The sequence below is a fragment of the Microcebus murinus genome, chromosome 5 (genome assembly GCF_040939455.1).
Source record: "Microcebus murinus isolate Inina chromosome 5, M.murinus_Inina_mat1.0, whole genome shotgun sequence".
In the NCBI taxonomy this organism is placed as follows: Eukaryota; Metazoa; Chordata; class Mammalia; order Primates; family Cheirogaleidae; genus Microcebus; species Microcebus murinus.
Genome location: NC_134108.1, coordinates 86,453,979 through 86,474,797, shown reverse-complemented (window position 1 = coordinate 86,474,797; position 20,819 = coordinate 86,453,979). Strand labels below are relative to the sequence as shown.

The 20,819-nt window shown below is 35.9% G+C and overlaps 1 protein-coding gene across 1 annotated transcript in view; it reads right to left on the bottom strand.

Moving 5' to 3' along the window:
- The window catches only part of EYS (EGF-like photoreceptor maintenance factor), a 1,642,296-nt gene that overhangs the window by 50,025 nt on the left and 1,571,452 nt on the right, over window positions 1-20,819 (bottom strand). Inside the window, 1 exon segment of the mRNA XM_020287130.2 lies at window positions 9,994-10,176. Coding sequence (XP_020142719.2) covers window positions 9,994-10,176 — 183 coding nt within the window.

The window sequence follows — 20,819 nt, the reverse complement described above, 5'->3', positions numbered from 1 at the left end:
AATCCAAAGGTTAATGTTGTGACTTTTAACATCACAGAAACATGGTAATTTTCATTCAGGTGATCCAACAGGCTTTTAATTCCAATAGATTAAATTTTCTAAAGTATTTTATTTAGAAAAAAGATTTAATAATAAAGAAAGAATAGATGTGATTTATTATTTCTTCAAATTATTCTTCCATATGGTAAAATATTATCATTTATTAAATCTAACTTATTCCTCTAAATATGAAAATGTCCTTGCAGAGTTAAGCAAAGTCCCAAATAGTACAAGTACATGAGTGTTTAATCTTGGTCTCATTTATTCCTCAAAATATGAAAATGTACTTTGCACAGTTAAGCAAAGTCACAAGTAGTACAAGGACATGAGTGTTTAATCTTGGTCTCTTTGCTAATTTAACTTCTGGCTGCTAACTTCCTTTTATCTCTCTCTTTTGGAAAAATGGTAATGATAACATCTCGTAGGATTGTCTCTAGCAATAACTTAGAGTGTTTTAAAATATCTTTCTAAATGGATTCAGAAATTCTAAATGACAAGTGGATTTTTCTTCTCCTTTCTTCTTTTCCTGCCGTGAGGGAAAGAGAAGATGAAAGAGGAGCCATAAAGACAATGCTGTGGCTCTCCCACTAAATGAGTGTTGCTTAATGAATGGCTCTTGATTACTGGTGGGAGTTCCCATCTCCCACCATTCCTTATATGTAGATACTTTGTGGCCATATTTGATTATAGTTTTAGAACTTGCGAGGATTTTTTGATTTCTGAAAGAAGGAAACTACCTTCTTATCAGAAGTCTTGATAATACAGTACAATGATGCTGACTACAGAGACACCAAGATGAACCTAACTGAGTGTTAGTTGACTGTTCAACTGGCCATGAGTGGGTATTTTCAGTTTTTAGGAAGAAAGCTAAATTAGATATAAATGAAAAGTTAGACGAATATGAATGATTTTTAGGAAAATAATAGAAGTTTATGGAATTAGAATCAAAATTAAGGTGATACAAAGAAAAAAATATATCTAGGTTAATATGTAAGAAACAAGACCCAAAATAATGGAAATCTAGCCTACCAGAAAAATACATATTAAATGATACAGGATTCTAGGCATTTGTGACACTTTTGTCTCATATTCTGTGATAGTCTCTATTTTATGGAGTACTAAACTAAAATTAAGATGACTAGAGATTTTGGATTAACTTTTAAGGAGCTTACAGTCTCTGTTTATCTTAAAATCTGTACAGCTTATGTTCATAGTGGCAAACTTTTAGCTGCCTGTTCTGTTGATATGATGATTAAACTATCTATATTCCAGGTTTTTTTTTTTTTTTTTTTTTTCAGACAGAGTCTCACTCTGTTGTCTGGGCTAAAGTGCCGTGGCGTCAGCGTAGCTCACATCAAACTCAAACTCCTGGGCTCAATCAATCCTTCTGCCCCAGCCTTATGAGTAGCTGGAGCTACAGGCATGCGCCACCATGCCTGGCTAATTTTTTCTATGTATTTTTAGTTGTCCAGCTAATTTCTTTCTATTTTTAGGACAGGGTCTTGCTCTTGCTCAGGCTGGTTTTGAACTCCTGACCTTGAGCGATCCTCCTGCCTTGGCCTCCCAGAGTCCTAGGATTACAGGTGTGATCTATATTCCAGGTTTTTAGAAGCATTAGAACCATATATAGCTGTGGCTATAATTTTACTAGATTAGCCATCGTGCACAATGATACCATATAGTGTCAACCTCATGGATTAAATTATTAAAAAGTAGGCAATGAAAACCGGCTACTGTTGTGGCCAAATCAGGATGGTACCCTGACTTCCAAATGTGCTAGTGAACAGTGTGGCAGGACTGAGAGTAACAACAAATCCAGTGCTGTGCTCAGAGCACATGAGAAGGTGATAAAATGCCTTTCTCGGGGCTACATATGGCTCATATTATTATATCTCTTGAGCAAAAGGAGCTGAGACTAGTAAAAGTGGCAAGTCTGTATCTCTCTTGCTGCCAGAGATGGGAACATGAAAATAAGCCAGCTCCTGGCTAAACTTAAATTTCCACAAGATGGAACCACATATGCTTACTGGAAGTTTTGAACAAACATTGAAAGTGTGGGCTTGTAGTTGACTGACTTGCACTTGACCTCTCCTTTTTTTTTTATCTTCTGGATGTTCCCTATGAGACCAAGTTTACCCCCTTTGCACTTATGTTTTAATGTATGTATATTCCCTCTCCATATATATATTTGAAAGAAAATGCGGGGAGGATTTGTAAGATTCTATATGTCATTATTATTACTCACCCTGTTTGAGAACTGGTCAAATGGGACAATTTTTATGTGTCTTTCCATCAGCAAAGTGAATAGTTTAAGTATCTTATAATAAAATATATAATAATATATAATATACATATAATATAATAAAACAAAATATAATAAAATAATATCTTATAATAAAACTCAAATAATTTAATAAAAGACCACTTTAACATTATATTACAGGATATTTAATTCCATGAAAACTAAGACTTGATAGTTTGAGGTTGCCAGGAAGAAAATTCTCATGATTTCTAGTCATCCTGATATGATTACAGAAAAAAATAAGGAGCATTTTTTTCTGTTCTAAAAAATTGAATATGGGCATACACTGTCAATTTTATTTATAAAATGCCTCTGTGATGTGGAATTGAAAGATGCGTTATATTAAGGAATTGGCTACAGGCTGCTTCCTCATTCATCACGCATCTTTCCTCTGCCTGATCTGTACCAGGGCTCTCTAAAGAACAAGCTGAGCTGATTGCTTTTGTGACACTCCCCCCTTCATTTTTCTTTTTGTGTGCCGGAGATGACATTCATTTCATTTTTTTCCCCACAGAAAAACATCAAGCCATATTTATGCACTTTTATTTCTGTTACAGTTAATAACTAAGGGCTTGAAGTAAATAAATTATTTGTCATGAAATATGAGATAACCTTTTATAATTACCACAGTATTTGAAGAGCTACATGTTGGTGACAACAGGTAGTTATGCACATAAGGCACTTAGGTGCACAGATCAAATTTCCAGGAAGTTATATATATATATATATATATATATATATATATATTTTTTTTTTTTTTTTTTTTTTTTTTTTTTTTTGAGACAGAGTCTTGCTCTGTTGCCTTGGCTAGAGTGCCATGGCATCAGCGTGGCTCACAGCAACCTTAAACTCCTGGGCTCAAGCAATCCTTCTGCCTCACCCTCCCAAGTAGCTGGGACTACAGGCATGTGCCACCATGCCCAGCTAATTTTTTCTCTCTATATTTTTAGTTGTCCAGCTAATTTCTTTCTATTTTTTTAGTAGAGGTGGCGTCTCACTCTTGCTCAGGCAGGTCTCAAACTCCTGAGCTCAAACGATCCACCCGCCTTGGCATCCCAGAGTGCTAAGATTATAGGTGTAAGCCACCGTGCCCAGCCAGGAAGTCATATTTTTTTTTCTGAAACATTCTATCACTGTATTATACTTTTTAAACACATGCTACAATTGAGATTATAACTTACATTTTAATGATGCAAACAGTGACACGTGTCTCCCCTCCTCCTTTCATTTAAGTCCTAACTTCTTCACTACAATCCAGATCAATCTATGCCTACACAGTGTTATTAGCTAACCAGGATAGCCTCTGTTTACAGAGAGTCTTTCAGTTAGTGAAAGAATCAATAAACATGTAATTATTGATTTTGCACATGGTACCTAGCATACGAATGGTGCAGTTGGGGATACAAAAGAAATTGAAGGCATGGTTTTTCCTAAAGGAATGTAAGATTAATCTTGCTGAGGGACAAGATTAAGATTATGAAATTGCTGCTATTCTCATGTTTTTGATTTATGAAAATGGTGCTTTTGTATGATTCAAAGTAATGATTGTGAATGGCAAGACAGTACAGAATGAGTTATCAAATCATGGGATATAAACTGCAAGTGCTACGCAGGCTTTGTGTAGGTAGAATATAAGGAGATCTAAATTTGTCAGAGAATGTTGCCTGCATGGGTGGATATTGGGAGAGGTGAAGAGGACTAGGGCAGACATTCTGAACAAGAGGAAGCTGTGAGGGTGGAGTGAATGGGGGTGATGGATCTCAGGCGAAATGAACTGGCTATTTAAGGCTGCAGGATTGGGCATGAGCTGGGTCTGGCCTCGGGGAGAACAGAAGTGGAAATACCCACTGTAGTGCTACAATTATGGCACTATTTGTAAAGGTTTGGTCAAAATGCAAGGGAAAGGATAAAAAACACATATTCCCTGACTGTTCTAGCTTGATGAGGTTTCTAGTTTCTGAATTCCATCTTTTGTATCATTTATCTTTGCATTCAATGCTATTTATGTTCCAGATATATGTTAGATGTTGTGGTAAATGTTGTGTGTGCCAGACATGGTTTCTGACCTCTTGTTAAGTATTGTTAGTCAACAAAACTCTCTCTCTTCCCCTCTTTTTCTCTCTTTCTTCCTAGCTTGCCATTAAAGAAAACTTTAAGTATGTATGTTTTGCCTCCCTAAATCGATTGTAAGTTTTACTGCATCAGGGACCACAGATTTTTGAATTCATTCATTCTTTCAAAAACTGTTGAGTGTTTATATGTGACCACCACTATGGATATAAAAAAAGAAAATCAATGGTTCTTGATCTCAAAAAGATCCAGACAAACAGCTTTAATATGATAATTGTTACCAATGAACTGCAGTGAGATTAATTCTTAACATTCATCTGGAAGTGTTAAAGACTTTAAAGAAGAATAATTTCTTGAGTTGAGGCTTACAAGGTAGAATTGTTTTGGAGGCATCAAAATGAAGAATACAACATTGATTAGGCAAAATGTGTTTGGACTTGTATGTTAGAACAATCTCCTGTAGCAAAGTGGGGGATGGAAGGGAAATGGAGCAGGGAGACTGGAAAAGAAGCTATTGCTGTTGCACTAGTTTGTGATTGATAAGCCAGGAGTGATGAGGATAGAAAGAAGAAGGAAAACCAAAAAGTAACTAGGAGCTAAAATGGACAGAGCTCAGTGTTTAATAGGATGTGGGGGATAAAATGGAGAGAGGACAGGGACCTCATCTGCTTTGTTCATAATCGCTTTTCCAGCACCTAGAGGAAGGCCTCATCTAGGTGCCCAATAAATACCTGTCAAAATGAATGAAAGAGAGAAATCCAGATGACTCCTGGTTTCTGGCTGAAGCAGAATGTTTATGCCAGTTGCTAACAGAAGAGACCCAGGAGGGGCAGTAACATATTCATCTGTGGGCCACTGTGGGACATTCAGGTGGTTTCTAGAAGAGTCTAACTATAAGGCATACATTATAAGGGAGTGGAAGGTAGAAGAGGAAGAGAAGATAATTCAGGAAATGCCAAATGTGACTGCAGAAGCATAGGAAGAAGATTAGGTTAGGTAAAAAATCACAAGTCAAGAGGAATATTTTTAAGCTGAAATGTTTGAAGGGTAATTTTTTCTGAGAGTACAATGATAATGAAATTTGGCAAAATCAAGCATTCTGCTTTGGAAGTTTCAGAAAAGAGTATCATCAGTATTGGTCTGTTACCTTTTTATATGGTCATATCAGAAATTAGAGGTTGGTTTACATTTAAAGTTATTATATAAACTCTGTAGCTTGTGCATCTCTAATCTAAGGAAAATAACGGCAGATATGGTATAGTGATTTCATAATAACAACTAATATGCAGGTCAGAGATCAATGTTATTGAACAATACACCTAAATGTGGATATACCTCTGTTACAAACACTGACCTGTATCATTTCTTGTATAGAATAGATAATTGTAAATTATTTGGTTAATAATCATAGCATGTTTTAAAAGAATATGTATTTCTTTATTTAAAAAATTTTTTTACCTTAATAAATCCTTCATTGGAATATATTTCTTTAATTTATAGCTTTATGCTATATAAATTGACGAACCATCCCTATTTATGATATATTTTTTCTATTTATGATATTATGGGCAATAATTACATACCTTAATCTATTCCTATATGTAGTCTAACTTAGCTGGACCCTAGAGGTTTTGAGTAGTTGATCTTAAATATTTGTTGTATAAAAAACACGTAAGGTGATTGAAAAAATTCTATTTTTTGATTCAAGAAGGCCTGGGAACTACTGTTTTAACAAGCACCTTCCTGTGATTGTAATATATGTGTAAAGAGTTACTACTTGGAGAAACTCTGTATTAAATTATTATACAATGTATACATGTATCAAAACATCACATTGTACCCTATAAATACCACGTGTCAATTAAAAAACAAGCTCTCTAGTGCTACTTGTATTTTTTTAGCTGGTGTTCTTGCTCTCTCAGGTGGTCAAATGTGGAATTGCATGCTTTAGATTTCTCAATTTCCGAAATCAGAAAATGGAAGTTTACAATTTAACCATCTGTTATTTGGGCTTTAACCATGCTATACAGCTACAAATGCAAGTGTATAATTAGCATTAATTCCCTTGTATACAAAGCATATGACTAGAAAATGTCACATGTAAGATTGCACAATTTAGAAATGCTGTGGCCAAAATATTGCTTCAAAATATTGCTTTAGGCCAGGCGTGGTGGCTCACACCTGTAATCCTAGCACTCTGGGAGGCTGAGGTGGGCGGATTGCTCAAGGTCAGGAGTTCAAGACCAGCCTGAGTGAGACCCCGTCTCTACTATAAAAATAGAAAGAAATTAATATATATATTATTTTCCAACTAATATATATATAAAAAATTAGCCAGACATGGTGGCGCATGCCTGTAGTCCCAGCTACTTGGGAGGCTGAGGTGGTAGGATTGCTTGAGCCCAGCAGTCTGAGGTTGCTGTGAGCTAGGCTGATGCCATGGCACTCACTCTAGCTCGGGCAACAAAGGGAGACTCTGTCTCAAAAAAAAAAAGAAATATTGCTATAGCGTGCGTGCGCGCGCGCGTGTGTGTGTGTGTGTTGAGAATTTTGAAGGAGTCTTTGATAGAAGAGTACTGAAAAGTTGTTGGTGGCAGCATTTTCATGGGTCAAGTGTTTATCCTTTGCTTGGGTTCTACCTTTATGTATCTTTCAGACTTTATTAATAGATCTGTTGTAAAACAAGACAGACCCAGGGGCTGCAATACTTATTTGAATTTTTCATTGCCAGTTTTTAAAAATTTTTTTGGTGAATGAGAAGGATATAAATGATAAATATATGATGGAAGGATGTATGCAGTAAAGAGTTAGGGGTAGTAATTCCTTTTTTTCCCCTTCTTCCCTCCCTGCCTTCCAGCAATCATTCAACATGTATTTATTAAAACTACCTGAGAGAGGCTCTGTGGGTGACATAGTGATAACTCACCATTTCCATAAATGAGAAGATAAATTTAGAACTTCATAGCCAACCAAAGCCCTTAACAAAGGCTCTCTGTCCTTAGTGCTCAAAGAGGGAAACCATTGGAAAAATTATTAGAGGACATAGCATTTAAACTGGGAGTCCCTGAGAATAACCACCATTTAAGAATCTTTGTGAAACTGTGTTGCTGACTTATATAATGTACAATTATTTTTTTCTTATTGTGGTTCTTTTATTTATTTGTTCAATACTGATTATGGTCAGGCACTGTGCTAAGTGTGGGTATATAAAGTTGATTAGGGCTGACTTGGTCTCTTTCTATATAAAGCGCTCATTCTACTAGAAAAGAAACATCTATATAAAAATAAATAAAAGCATTATAAGTTGTAGTAAGGGCAATGAAGGGAATAAAGAAGAAGCTGAAGTAGAGAAAAACTTGAATGGAGGGGGATAATATCAACTTTGGTGAAGGTGGCTCTAGAAGACCTCCCTGAGAAAGTACACACTACCCTGTTTATTGAGTCCAGGGCTATTCTAAGTGCTTTCCATGTATCAACTCTGTGAATCCTCACAATTCTGTTAGGGAATGTATTGCTATTATACCCAGTTGACAGGTCGGAAAACTGAGGCACAGAGACATTAAATTACTTGGCATACAATTTGTAAGTGATGGAGACTGGATTCAAGTCTACATTGCCAGGCTCTAGAGCCTGCTCTCTTGATCACTCTGATGGCCATTTCCTAACGAGGCTGAGGAAAGAGCTTGCATGAAGGCCCTGAAGCAGGAAAGCACCCAATAGTTAAGGCATTGGGAGAAGACCTATAGGAGAGGAGCACAGAGTTGGTGAGAGTGGCCTGGTTGTGTTCAGGGATAGAGACCAGGGTCTGATCCTGAAGGCCCTTGAGAATATGGTAAGGAGATTTGGATTGCATTGTAAGTGCAGTGAAAAGCCACAGATGGGTTTTAAACAAGGTTCAGCATGATCTGATAAACGTTTTTGAGAAGCTCTTACTACAATGTGGAGAATGGATTACAGGCAGGAAAGTCAGTAGGGAGACAAGTTAGGAGGAGGCCATGAGATTTTGACACAGAGATTGGGAACAGATTCAAACAAATTTGGGAGGTATAATGAATAGCGCTTCACATGATAAAGTGCTTCCCATCCTAACAGAGGTGGTGGGTGGTGGAAGGCTGACACTTGGCACGTAGGCTCTTTTCAGACATGTGTTAATAGAGAAAATAATGTTTGGTATTAACAGATAGTCACTGAGAGAGTTGAAAAAAATAGAGTATGTTATTTACCCTAGCACAATAGAGTTATTGATGGTTGAGAGAAAGATATTTTCCTAATATGTTGATTTCATAGATGAAAACACTGAATTCAGACAGAGTAAGTGATTAATTGCTTAACTGTTAGTTGCAGACTTAAAAGTAAAACACATGTGATTTTCCTTGACCTAATACATGCATAACCAGTTTCTACTTAAGAGAGATAAATTTAATCTGTAAGTTGACTTCTCGCCAATTCTAGGGCACTGGAGTACTTTGCTACAGAATGAGTCCTTTCTTATTTCTTGCTTCTTTAACTTGGAATGTTTTCTCTGAGGGCAAAAACCATTTCCATTTCACAACACATTGTAAAATGATGTTTTTTTTTTTTCTGAGAATTTCCCTTTTCTCCTTACATATACAAACTGAAGAAACAGAGAAAAGGACAAGTCAGTAAGCTTACTTCCCTTTCTCTGTCCTTATGTTTGCCTGCATGAATTCTTGCTCTTGTAATCAAGAGCAAGAATATATTAATATAAGCCCTGATATGAAGCAGGGCTTTAGAAAGGGTCAGGGAACTGCTGAATACTTTGGACTACCCAGAACATGCAGGAATCAGGAAGAGGCTCCATCTAGGAAAATATCTTCTTTAACCACAGCCAATTAGATTGTCCCTAAGGAATCTCTAAAGTATTTTTTTTTTTTTGAGACAGAGTCTTGCTGTGTCACCCAGGCTAGAGTACCATGGTATCAGGCTAGCTCACAGCAACCTCAAAGTCCTGGGCTCAAGCCATCCTCCTGCCTCAGCCTCCCGAGTAGCTGGGACTACAAGTGTGCATCACCACGCCTGACTAATTTTTTCTATTTTTAGTAGAGACGGGGTCTCAATCTTGCTCAGACTGTTCTCAAACTGACCTCAAGTGATTCTCCTGCCTCAGCATCCAGAGTGCTAGGATTACAGGTGTGAGCCCCCGTGCCCAGCGTCTCTAATGTATTCTTTTTTTTTTTTTTTTTTTTTTGAGACAGAGTCTCGCTTTGTTGCCCAGGCTAGAGTGAGTGCCATGGCGTCAGCCTAGCTCACAGCAACCTCAAACTCCTGGCTCAAGCAATCCTGCTGCCTCAGCCTCCCAAGTAGCTGGGACTACAGGCATTCGCCACCATGCCCGGCTAATTTTTTGTATATATATTAGTTGGCCAATTAATTTCTTTCTATTTATAGTAGAGACGGGGTCTCGCTCTTGCTCAGGCTGGTTTCGAACTCCTGACCTTGAGCAATCCGCCCGCCTCAGCCTCCCAGAGAGCTAAGATTACAGGCGTGAGCCACCGCACCCGGCCTCTAATGTATTCTTAAAGGAGCTAGACAAGAGTCCTAGAAGGTTCAATTAATCTTACCATGGCCTTTCTGTCCAGTAAAAAATATCAAGTTATTCTGCAGTGCCGAATGGTTGTTTGCCAGCTGAAACTTCAAGTGGAATTCATAATCAAAGCTGATGTCTGGGATCCGTGAATAAGCCAAGAATGAAGTGTATCCAAAGGCATCTGTACCACTGAACCTGGGCTGAGTAATATTAATAGCTGTGGAAAAACCCAAAACAAACAGTTAAAATAAACCTGTACATGTACTCGTGAAAAGAGGGTTATGTTTTGCTGATGTATCTGGCCAAGTAATCTGTTTACTACCACATTAATTACACATTAGTGCCCTTCAGCACTGAGCAACCAAGTGACTCCACAGGGAATTTCAAAACCAGAACAATGGAATTGCAGTGTATTGAGATCCTATATATAACCCTTTTGCTCACATTTCCTTTCTATATAATGAAGGATTTGCTTTAAAAGCAAAGCCCTATATTTTTAAGTTTAATTTTAGAAACAGAAAAGATCACTGGCAAAGTATTTGCTCAGGTGCCTTGTAAACATGATTTGGCACCCAAACACTGAATACAACTTAGAGAACTTCACAGTGTGGAACAAACTGTGCTTTTCAAATCCTGTACCTTTATATGAGCCAAAGCCACAGGTCAGGGTTAGGAAATGGGAAGCAATGGGAAAGAAATTGTTCAGTTTCCATCGTCATATTGTGAGTGACCAGAAATTTTCTTTAAAGTAAAAATAATTGCCTAAAAGAACTGTTCTTCCTTAATTTGGGGGGATGCTTGTTAGATAATAAAAGCATAGGTTTTAATAGGTCTGAAAGTGTAGGAAGATTGAGTAAAAACAGAAAATGGTAAAACAGAAGCTTCAGGGCCAGTGTGGACAAGAGAGAATTTATATAAGTGGTGCTATTAGCCATCTAGTCTTGCTTTTCATCCTGCCTCTAATTTTCTCATTTCCAACTCTTCTCTTTCATTGGTTTTTGTCCTTTGTAAGTAGTACCAACTGGTTTTTATTTTCCTACCTCAAGAGGACAATAAGAAACAGAAAGGGGGATTTTGACCCCTATTCCTGTCTCTTATGAACAATGTCCCCAGATTAAAGGATGTTCCTAATTGGGCACAGCTTAAAAGGGGGAAGAAGAGCTTGCCTTTATTGTCTTACGTTGCTTCTTTCTTCTCAAGAGATGTTGGATCTCCTGGGAAGTTGTAAAACTAGAATACCTCACTCTGGTACCTAATGCTTAAAACAAAACAGCTTGTTATGTCTTGTTATAATTATTTATATAGAAAATAACTGTGCTGTCCTGGGAAAAGTGATTCAGAGGCTTTTATTTCTGTTTTTTTATATGATTATTAAACTACGGTATTTTTGTGAAATAAGCTGAATTTTTTGTCTTGATATTTTTTAAAGATCTTATCAGTTTATTCCCTGGGATATGTGGCATAATTTTCTCAAAATTCACCAGAAGTTGAAGTAGGGATTTTGAGACATATTGCTCCTTATATGACACAATCAAGTCCTGGGGGCATGGGATCCAGCCCTCAAGCCTGTCTGTCCCCTGTTCCCCCAAGTTCAGTCCTGGACCACCGACCTCTGCTGTGGTGTGGAATAAGGAATCGCCTGGGAGCTCCAGGACCCTACCCACAACCTGGGGCATCTGAGTGCTTTTCTTTATCAATTAGAACTGGTCATAGATCCCAAAAAACACCACTGTAGCTGGCTCTTTCCAGCAAGCCCACTACTGACAGAGAGGACAACTAATACAGCCCTTTACAGCATCAACTGATTCAATCATATAGGATGAGTCTGGCTCTTACCCACAAGCACCAACTATGGTCCCAGAGATTAAATCAGACATCCCAATATAATTCATACTGTTAAGAAGACCTCAGGGCTGAATAAAGAGAAAGGATTTCAAAGATCTCTATCTTCCTTTGTCAACAAGAGACAGGGAATCTGCCCACACACAGTACACCACTGCTACAGTCTATAAATAACTTACAATTGTGAAAACCACCACACAAAGCATATCTATAACTAAGGTATCCATTTTGAACCTAGACCCCCATCAGAGTACCCACAAGCAAAGCCAAAGGTCCTTACCCAATATATACTATAGACACACCCTTAAGAATGAGGGAGGAAAAAGAGCTCCACCCAAACAAAAGAAACTACAAAAACAAGAAGCGACAGCTGCTCTAGATGAGAAGGAATCAATGCAAGAACTCTGGAAGTATGAAAAATCTGAATGAAAGGACACCTCAAAGGAGCACACCAGTTTTCTAGCAATGGATTCCAACCAGAATGAAAATACTGAAATGACAGATAAAGAATTGTAAACATGGATTGTAAGAAAACTCAATAAAATCCCAGAGTAAATGGAAAAACAAATCAAAGAAACCAGAAAAAACAATTAAGGAAATGAATGAAAAATTTACTAAAGAGATAGCTATATTTTAAAAAAACCAAATAGAACTTCTGGAAATGAAAAATTTATTTAGGAAAATAGAATACACATTGAAAAGTTTTAAGACTAGACTAGACCAAGCAGAAGAAAGAATTTAATAGTTTAAAGACAACTCTTTTGAATTGACCCAGTCAATCAAAAATAAAGAACAAAGAATCAAGAGGAATGAATACAGACACAAGAAACATGGGATTATGTAAAATGGCCAAATATGATAATAATAGGCATTCCTGAGGGTGAAGAAGAAAAACCACAAGGCCTGGAAACCATATTTGTGGGAATAATCATGGAAAACTTCCCTGGTCTTGCTAGGGACTTAGACGTCAAGATATAAGAAGCTCAACAAACACCTAGGAGATTCATTGCACAAAGGGAATCACCAAATCATATAGTCATCAGGCTGGCCAAAGTCAACATGAAGGAGGAACTACTATGAGCTGTGAGGTGAAAACATCAAGTAACTTATAATAAAACAAAAAACAAAACAAAAAAACAAAACCCATCAGACTGACAGCAGACTTCTCAAGAGAAAACATTACAAGCCAGAAAGGAAGGGGGTCCTATCTTTAGTCTCCTAGAACAGAATAACTGGCAGCCAACAATTTTGTATTCTGCAGAACTAAGTTTCCTAAATGAAGGAGAAATGTCTTTCCCAGACAAGCAAACATGGAGAGAATTTGTCACTACTACACCTGCCCTATAAGAAATGCTCAAAAGTGCATTATACATGTGCAGCACAATAGATATCAACCAGTGTAAAAATACTCAAGAGTTATAGCTCACAGTTCTTATAAAACAATAGTACAAGAGGGAAAACAAAACAATAAGCTATCATCCAACATGATGAACAGAACAACATCCCACATATCAATACTAACACTCAGTGTGAATGGTCTGAATGCCACTTTGAAAAGACATAGATGGACTGAATGAATGAAAAAACACAACCTAAGTATTTGCTGTCTCCAAGAAATATATCTAAACCAAAAGGACTCACACAGACTCAAAGTAATGGGATGTAAAAAAGTATTCCATCAAATGGAAAGCAAATGAGAGCAGATGTTGCCATCATCCTCATATCACATAAAATAGACTTTAAATCAACAATGGTAAAAAAAAAAGACAAAGATGGTCATTACATAATGGTAAAGGGAGCTATTCATCAAGAAGAATAATAATCCTAAATATATATGCACCTAACACTGGAACTCCCAGTTTCATAAAGCATATTCTTCTAGATCTAAGCAAAGAAATTAATAGTAGCATCTTAATAGTCAGGGATGTCAACACTTCATTGACAGAATGGGACAGATCATCGAAGCAGAAAATGAATAAAGAAATACTGGACTTAAACAAGACTATGGAGTAAATGGATCTAATAGACACAGAACATTCTACCCTAAAACAACTGAATATACATTTTTCTTATCAGCATATGAGACATTTTCCAAGACTCATCATATGTTAGGCCACAAAACAAGTCTCAGCAAATTCAAAAAAATTAAAATCATACCATGTATCTTCTCAGACCACAGTGGAATAAAACTAGAAATGAATTCCAAGAGAAACAGTCAAATTCACACAAAGTCATGTCCTTATCCACATTGTCTTTATCATACTGGATTAGGCAGGAGAACATCGAGGGACCAAAATTAGGAGAAAGAAGGCATTCAACCTTACAAATCATTCTTTCCAAGTCTTTAATGTAAGTCCTTTACCATCTCTAACCAGATAACATTTGGTTAATTTGGTTACTTTGTTGCACAAATTCCCAGATTAGACTTCTTGGACCATCGGTCATCATCAAAGTAGGAGATTAAATAGTTTATGATGGGAAAATTTTGGGGCTATTAAATGTATTTTTTTTTGGGTAATCTCCAGTTGCCTCATGGCTCTTATAAAGCACAGACTCATGAGTTTTTTTCAGTTTCTTTTTAAAGTTACAGCAATGAATTGAGAAAATGAGGAAGGGAATGGGATACTAAAATTTAAACTAAAAATTTAGTATGTGGAAGAAGAGTAAAATCAATAACAACAGTCTGGGAACATTTTAGTCATAGTCAAAAAATATCTTGACATCTTCCATGGCCATTAAAACTTCTAAGAAACTTGAGTAAAGGGAGAATGTCTTAACATTTTCCGTAATATTATGTTGCATTACAGGCTTAATGTATGGTCTGTTTAGAGCATGTTATATTATGCTCACAAAAAACATTTTTAGCAAAAGTTGCCACAAAAAGAGTAGAAACTTTTGTTTTCTAGATATTTACTAAGGCAAATTTTTCTCATTCCCAATAAGGGCAGAAAAATGAGCATTATTATTTTGAATATAACTGTATTTTTCCTTTTAAAAAATTCTTGAGTCATTCTCTTAATCTGAATTACTAAAGTTTTATGTGCAGAAGTGACCAAGACGAGCTATTGGGATGTGGGAAGAAGACATAAAAATAGCTTAGATTTCAGAACATCTTCCCCTCAACTCTGCAATGGGTGATGCCCTCTAAACCCCGCTGGCTGGGTGTAAGACATGTCACAGTGATGGAGGGGAGGCAGAGGGAGGCAGGTGGAGCCAGCCAGCTTAGGCTTGATTTTGAATTTCCTCACTTCCTATGTAAACTTGGGCAAGTTATTTAACTTCTCTGTTTTAATTTCTTCACCTGTAAAATGAGGAAGTCAGAGTACCCAACATTTTGTGAATAATGAGAAAAGTCCATTGTCGAAGGAAACACAGAGACAACCACAAATCTCAAGTGGGCAAACCTCTTGCACCAGCACTGCAATCCTACTACATTTCCCCAATCAAGTCGCTTTCCCAGTCTCAAAGACTACTATTTAATACTTCCCCTTTTCTCCTCAAATGTCTAATATTCATTGTCTCTCTCTCAATGAATGCTCTTGCATATTCTTTCACTGAGAAAAATAAACCTTCTCAACAGAGAACTACCCTATGTTTTCACCATCATCTTTCCACCCTCAAATCTTTCATTTTGATCTATATGCTCTGCCTTCCTTCTGGTTACAAGACTGATTTTGCCTGGATATTGGATCCACTGCTTCTGATCTGCTCAAAGGCATCACTTCAAGAATTCTGTTCTACCTCCCAGGAGACATCAAATTATTCTTCTCTACTGGAGTATTCCCTTTCATTTCACATATGCTAGAATATCTCTATCTCAAATAAAAATCTTCCCTCTATTACACATACCCCTCTAGCTACTGTCTGTGTCTCTGCTCACCATAATAGCAAGATCCTTCTAAGGAGTTCCTATATTGACTTTTTCAAATTTTCTTCACTCATTTACTCTTGATTTTATTCCAATCAAGTTATCTTATCTATCTTTTCTTTGAAACTTTACCAGTGACCACCATCTTTCTAAATCTAATATCAATTCTCTGTTTTCATCTTATTCAATGTCCCAGAAGCAACTGACATGGTTGATTATTTCTTTTCTCTTGAAATGTTTTCTTCACTTGGTCTCCATGACACTACACTCCCTTGGTATGCTTCCCGTGCTAATAAGTGTTCCTCCTCATACTTTTCTTCCAGTTATCTCCATTGACCAATACTCTGTATTTAATCACAACTACCATCTACAGGTGGATGACTTCTGAATAATAGGCTCTATCTCTGATTTCTTTCTGGAGCTCCAGAGCTCCAGATTCATATATCCAACTACCTACTAGTTATTGGGCATACATTTGTATGTCTGCTAAGAATCTTAAACTGAACATACATAAACTGAACATACATGAAACAGAACTCTTTATTCCCAATCCAGTCCCTTCCCATTCTTTCCAATCAAATCTTTTCCCTGGTTTTCCCTCTCTGATGCTCAGAATAAAAACTAGGCATCATTTTTAAATTGTGTTTTTCTCTGCTACCTCAACCAGTTGACTAACAAATCCTGCTAACTTTATCTTCAAAGTATATCCCAAGATCCACTACTTTTCAACATCTGTTAATACCACTAAAGATTGATAGATTTCTTTCTAGCCTGGACTACTATATTTGCTTCTTAACTGGTTTCCCTGCTGCCACCTTTATCTCCTTACAGTCTCTTTTCCATATTCTAGCCAGAGGGGTCTTTTAAATACAAATGCATATTAAAAGTCATCCTTGAAGATTGAAATAATATAAAAACTCCTTACCATAGTCTGAAGCCCCTACTATTAAAATTTATTTTATATTCATTTCTTCTTGCTCATTCGCTTCAACCAGGCAAACTTCTTTGTGTTTCTCAAACAAACCTAACATGCTCTGGGTTGAGGCTTCTACTCTTGTGGTTTCCAACACCTGAAACATATTCTTCCCAAAAGGTATAGTCTGTTTCCTCACTTAACTTCAAGACTCTGCTTAAGTGTTCTCTCTTCAGAGGGTTCTTCCCTGACTACCCTGTTAAACCATTAAATATTAATCTCCTCTTATCTCTGTCACTTTCTAGTTCCTTAACCTGGTTACTTTACCATGGCCTAATTTCATTATATGGTATTTATTTGTTTACTTTTTATTGTCTTTCTCCCCAGTTAGATTGCAAATCCCACTAGGGTTTGCCGGTCCTTCACAAAGCCCAGGATGGGCAACAGTGTCTGGTTCAATTGGGCATGAGATACATATTTATCCAATGGTTGAATGGATAGTTGCAAAAAGCTTAACATAGTATTTAGAACATAGCGACATACACATACACATGTTATATCTTTGCTGTTATTTTTTTATCTAATATTTTAACTATTTTGTTCTTAAGTGATTAAGTGAACTATTCTGTACTTGTGTGATTATTCTATTCTTATGTGATTAATCGGAGCTATTGGATAAAGTTGAGAAATAGAGCTTCTACACCATCACCAATGCTAATCATTGTTTAAATTTGTTTCTTACATTTTCTAGTCATTTGTCTCTAAAGAATAAGAATGTAACTTTATTTTTCAATGATATTAGAATTTTTAATTTTCTAGTGTGGGCAAAAATTAAAATAACATATTACATACTGATAATGCAAATCAAAGCATAGGAACCCCAAACTTGATGAACTCATTGTTTTTCATAATTAAGTTGTGTAAATATAACTATAACTTCATATGTTTTATATTATAAACATTAGTTTCTGTTTAATATTTGACAATACTGTATTGTTTAAGTTGAAAGCTAAAAATGCTAAATATGTTTCTTGGGGCAATTGATAGTTTCTTACAGAAATTTTTGCTGTTATGTGACAAAATATCTGTATGATACCATTATGGTTTTGTTTAAAATTTTACAATATGGACTTAAAAAAATGTCCCTAAGTTTATAAAAAAATACTTGAAAATATTAAGTGTTTTCAAGATAGATTATCTTGTCTAAATATATTTTTGAAATAAAGTTCACTGCTCTATTTTTTATGCAGACAAAAAGACACAGGAACTGTGCTTGGTTTTTACTTGGATTCTGTTTTCTATATAGGCTGCTGTATATAACCTCAGCAGAGTGGACACCAGGGAGCACTGAGCTAGTGAAAATCTAATTCAGTTTTTCTTCCACTATGATGTATTTTAATGAAGCAAGCAGATGGTAGATAGCTTTTCCCCTGGAAACTGCTGATTTTGAAAGACTCCGGAATGCCAGTTTTCCAAGCATGGTTGTCAGCAGCATATTGTATCTCGAAATATACATTTAATTTTGCCAGGAAAATTAACCTACTCTTAGGCAGATGGATAAATTTGTAAAAATAAAAGACCACTAGTTGCTTTTCCAGCTTTCTTTGTAGCTTTGAGTATAAAATTCTTTCCTCTCTGTTCTTAACTTCTTCTTAGTAATGTAGCAATAAATTTAGCTCAATATCCTGCTGAAATGCAATTAGTTTATAAAACCATGTACCTGATCATTGTCATTGTTGTTTTTGTTTCTGTTGTTGGAAAAGCTCCTTGTAGAGAGCTTATTCGGCATTATCATTTATAATTTAAAAAGTGGCAACCTATAAATGTTATTTTCATTCAAAGGAAATAGAAGTAAGTATTTCTGTGATATTCCTAAATTATATATCATGGTAGCTCATATAGAAAACATACACTTACCTTCTCCTTCTGAACCAAGACAAAGATACCCAACACATGAATAAAAGGAAACTCTCTATACAAATGGATATATAATATTTAATTCACCCACAGGTATAAAAATAAAAAATAAATATGATTGGTTGGTAACCAATTCCTGCTCAAACTAAATTATTAAAACTTTCTATATAGATATTTAAATTCTTATCACTTTCACTTCTCTATTTGTCAGGGAAAAACTAAGAAAAAATAGGATTTTACATTGGGAAAAAAAAAAAAAACTGATGACAATACAGAGCATCATCATTCCCACCAGCTAAAGAAACGATAAATGACCAGAATCCGAAGCTGCACATTCTTTTTAGGTGCATAATTCTTAGAAATTAGTGCCATCTTCTGGATTTTCACAGGAACTGCTTTAAGTCTAAATCAGGTTCTGGAAGGATGTTTTATGGTACCACAAAATGTCAAAAAGAAAAAAAAAAAATCCCTGAAACATATAGGTTCACATCATAATATCTGCATTGCACTATAGTTTATGGCATAAACCTGGAGAATGGTAAAATATTCACATACTTCTGTAATTCACATTATACAAGCTGTTCAGGTTTATACTGGATTGAATCCTCTAGGCTTGTAGTTTATTGTGATGAAATCAATTCTTAGATATTACACTCATTGAATATTCTGGAACTGATGTGTTTTGAATAATTTTCTCATTCATAACTGCTAAGTTTCTTTATACCAGTGGATTTTTAGGTAAGCAATTAAGAAACACTGAGGTTGGAGTGAGTCATCATACAAACTCAGAAGTTCTTTTTTTTTTAGTTTGTTAAGATACCATTTTTAAAGACGTGAGGGTATAGATATACTTTTATAGACTTCAAAGTAATTAAAACGTCACTTATATTACCTACTATGTTCCAGCTGCTAGGTTCCTTATTTAAATTATTTTGTCTCACAGAATACCAGTATAACATTTTTATACCTGTATTCCTATCTTATAGAGAAGAAATTGAGGTTCAGAGAGGTTAAGTCACAGAGCTAAGAAACAGCAGAGTCAGGATTTGAACCCAGGCCCATTTGACTCCAAAGCCTGTGCTCTTTCTAACATGTTATGCTGCTTACCTCACTATCATGGCTGGGATATTCATGACATTGGCTGATTAAAAGCCATTGGTAGGTGTTTTACATTATGAAAGTTTGTATTTCTCACAAATTGATTTCATACAACTTTATTCTATTTTCTCCCCAAGTCCTGACCATGGACTCATAAAAATTTGTAGGACTCTTATATCCATTCATCTATATTTAATATAAATGTAAATATATGTTAATTACCTTGCAGCGAGAAGCACTTAATTGGTACTCAATGGGTACTAGCGATTTTATCAACAGATAGGTTTTAATAGGAGCTTGTTTCCCAAATGAAGAGAATATGAATGAAGGACTGTGGTTAAAAAGATCAATATGGCTGTGAAGGTTTGTAAGTACTTGAATATTTGGAAAAAGATGCACACATACATATACAAGTATATATTACAGACAGTTGAGTATAATTTTCATTTCTAGTTTTGGTATTGTATAAAAACAGTTTAGGAAAAGCAAAAATCTAAGAAGGATCCAAAGTAATAAGGATGATTTATCAGAGAGCAACATGTACTCCAGCTGAGAGAAAGAGAAAAGAAAAATATCTTAAACAGAGATTCTACAGGGAAAATGATAATTGTATGATATCTATAGTTTAGATGCTGAAGTGCTGGGAAAAGAGCATACTGCAAAATGTTAACTCATTTTTGGGAACCACAACACATGGTATTTCAAAACCATGTAATAAAGAAAGATTTTATATTAATAAATATATGGCATGAGAAATTATTCTAAGTAACATTACTAATAAAACAAAGAAAAATCATCTGCCATTATTTGTGAGATTTAAAATTCATATTGGATTTTTTAATTGGAAAAGATCTTTTCATCTAGTAGCCCCAAGACTTCGTGTATTAATAGTGAGCAGGTGCTTAACTCCAACAACAATCAGAAAGTATGATGAAATAAAATATTTTATTTACTATAGCATGAAATACCTAGAATAAAACTGCATCAATTAGGTTACTTAGTTAGAGGCAATAGAAACCAACCCTAGCTATTTTTTTTTTTTAGTAGAGTCTCTGCTCCATGGCCCAGCCAGATTGCAGTGGCGTCATCATAGCTCACTGCAGCCTCAAACTCCTGGGTTTAAGCGATCCTCCTGCCTCAGGCTCCTGAGAAATTGGGACTACAGGCATGTGCCACCACATCAGATAATTTTTTTCTATTTTTAGTGAGTAGCAGAGACTGG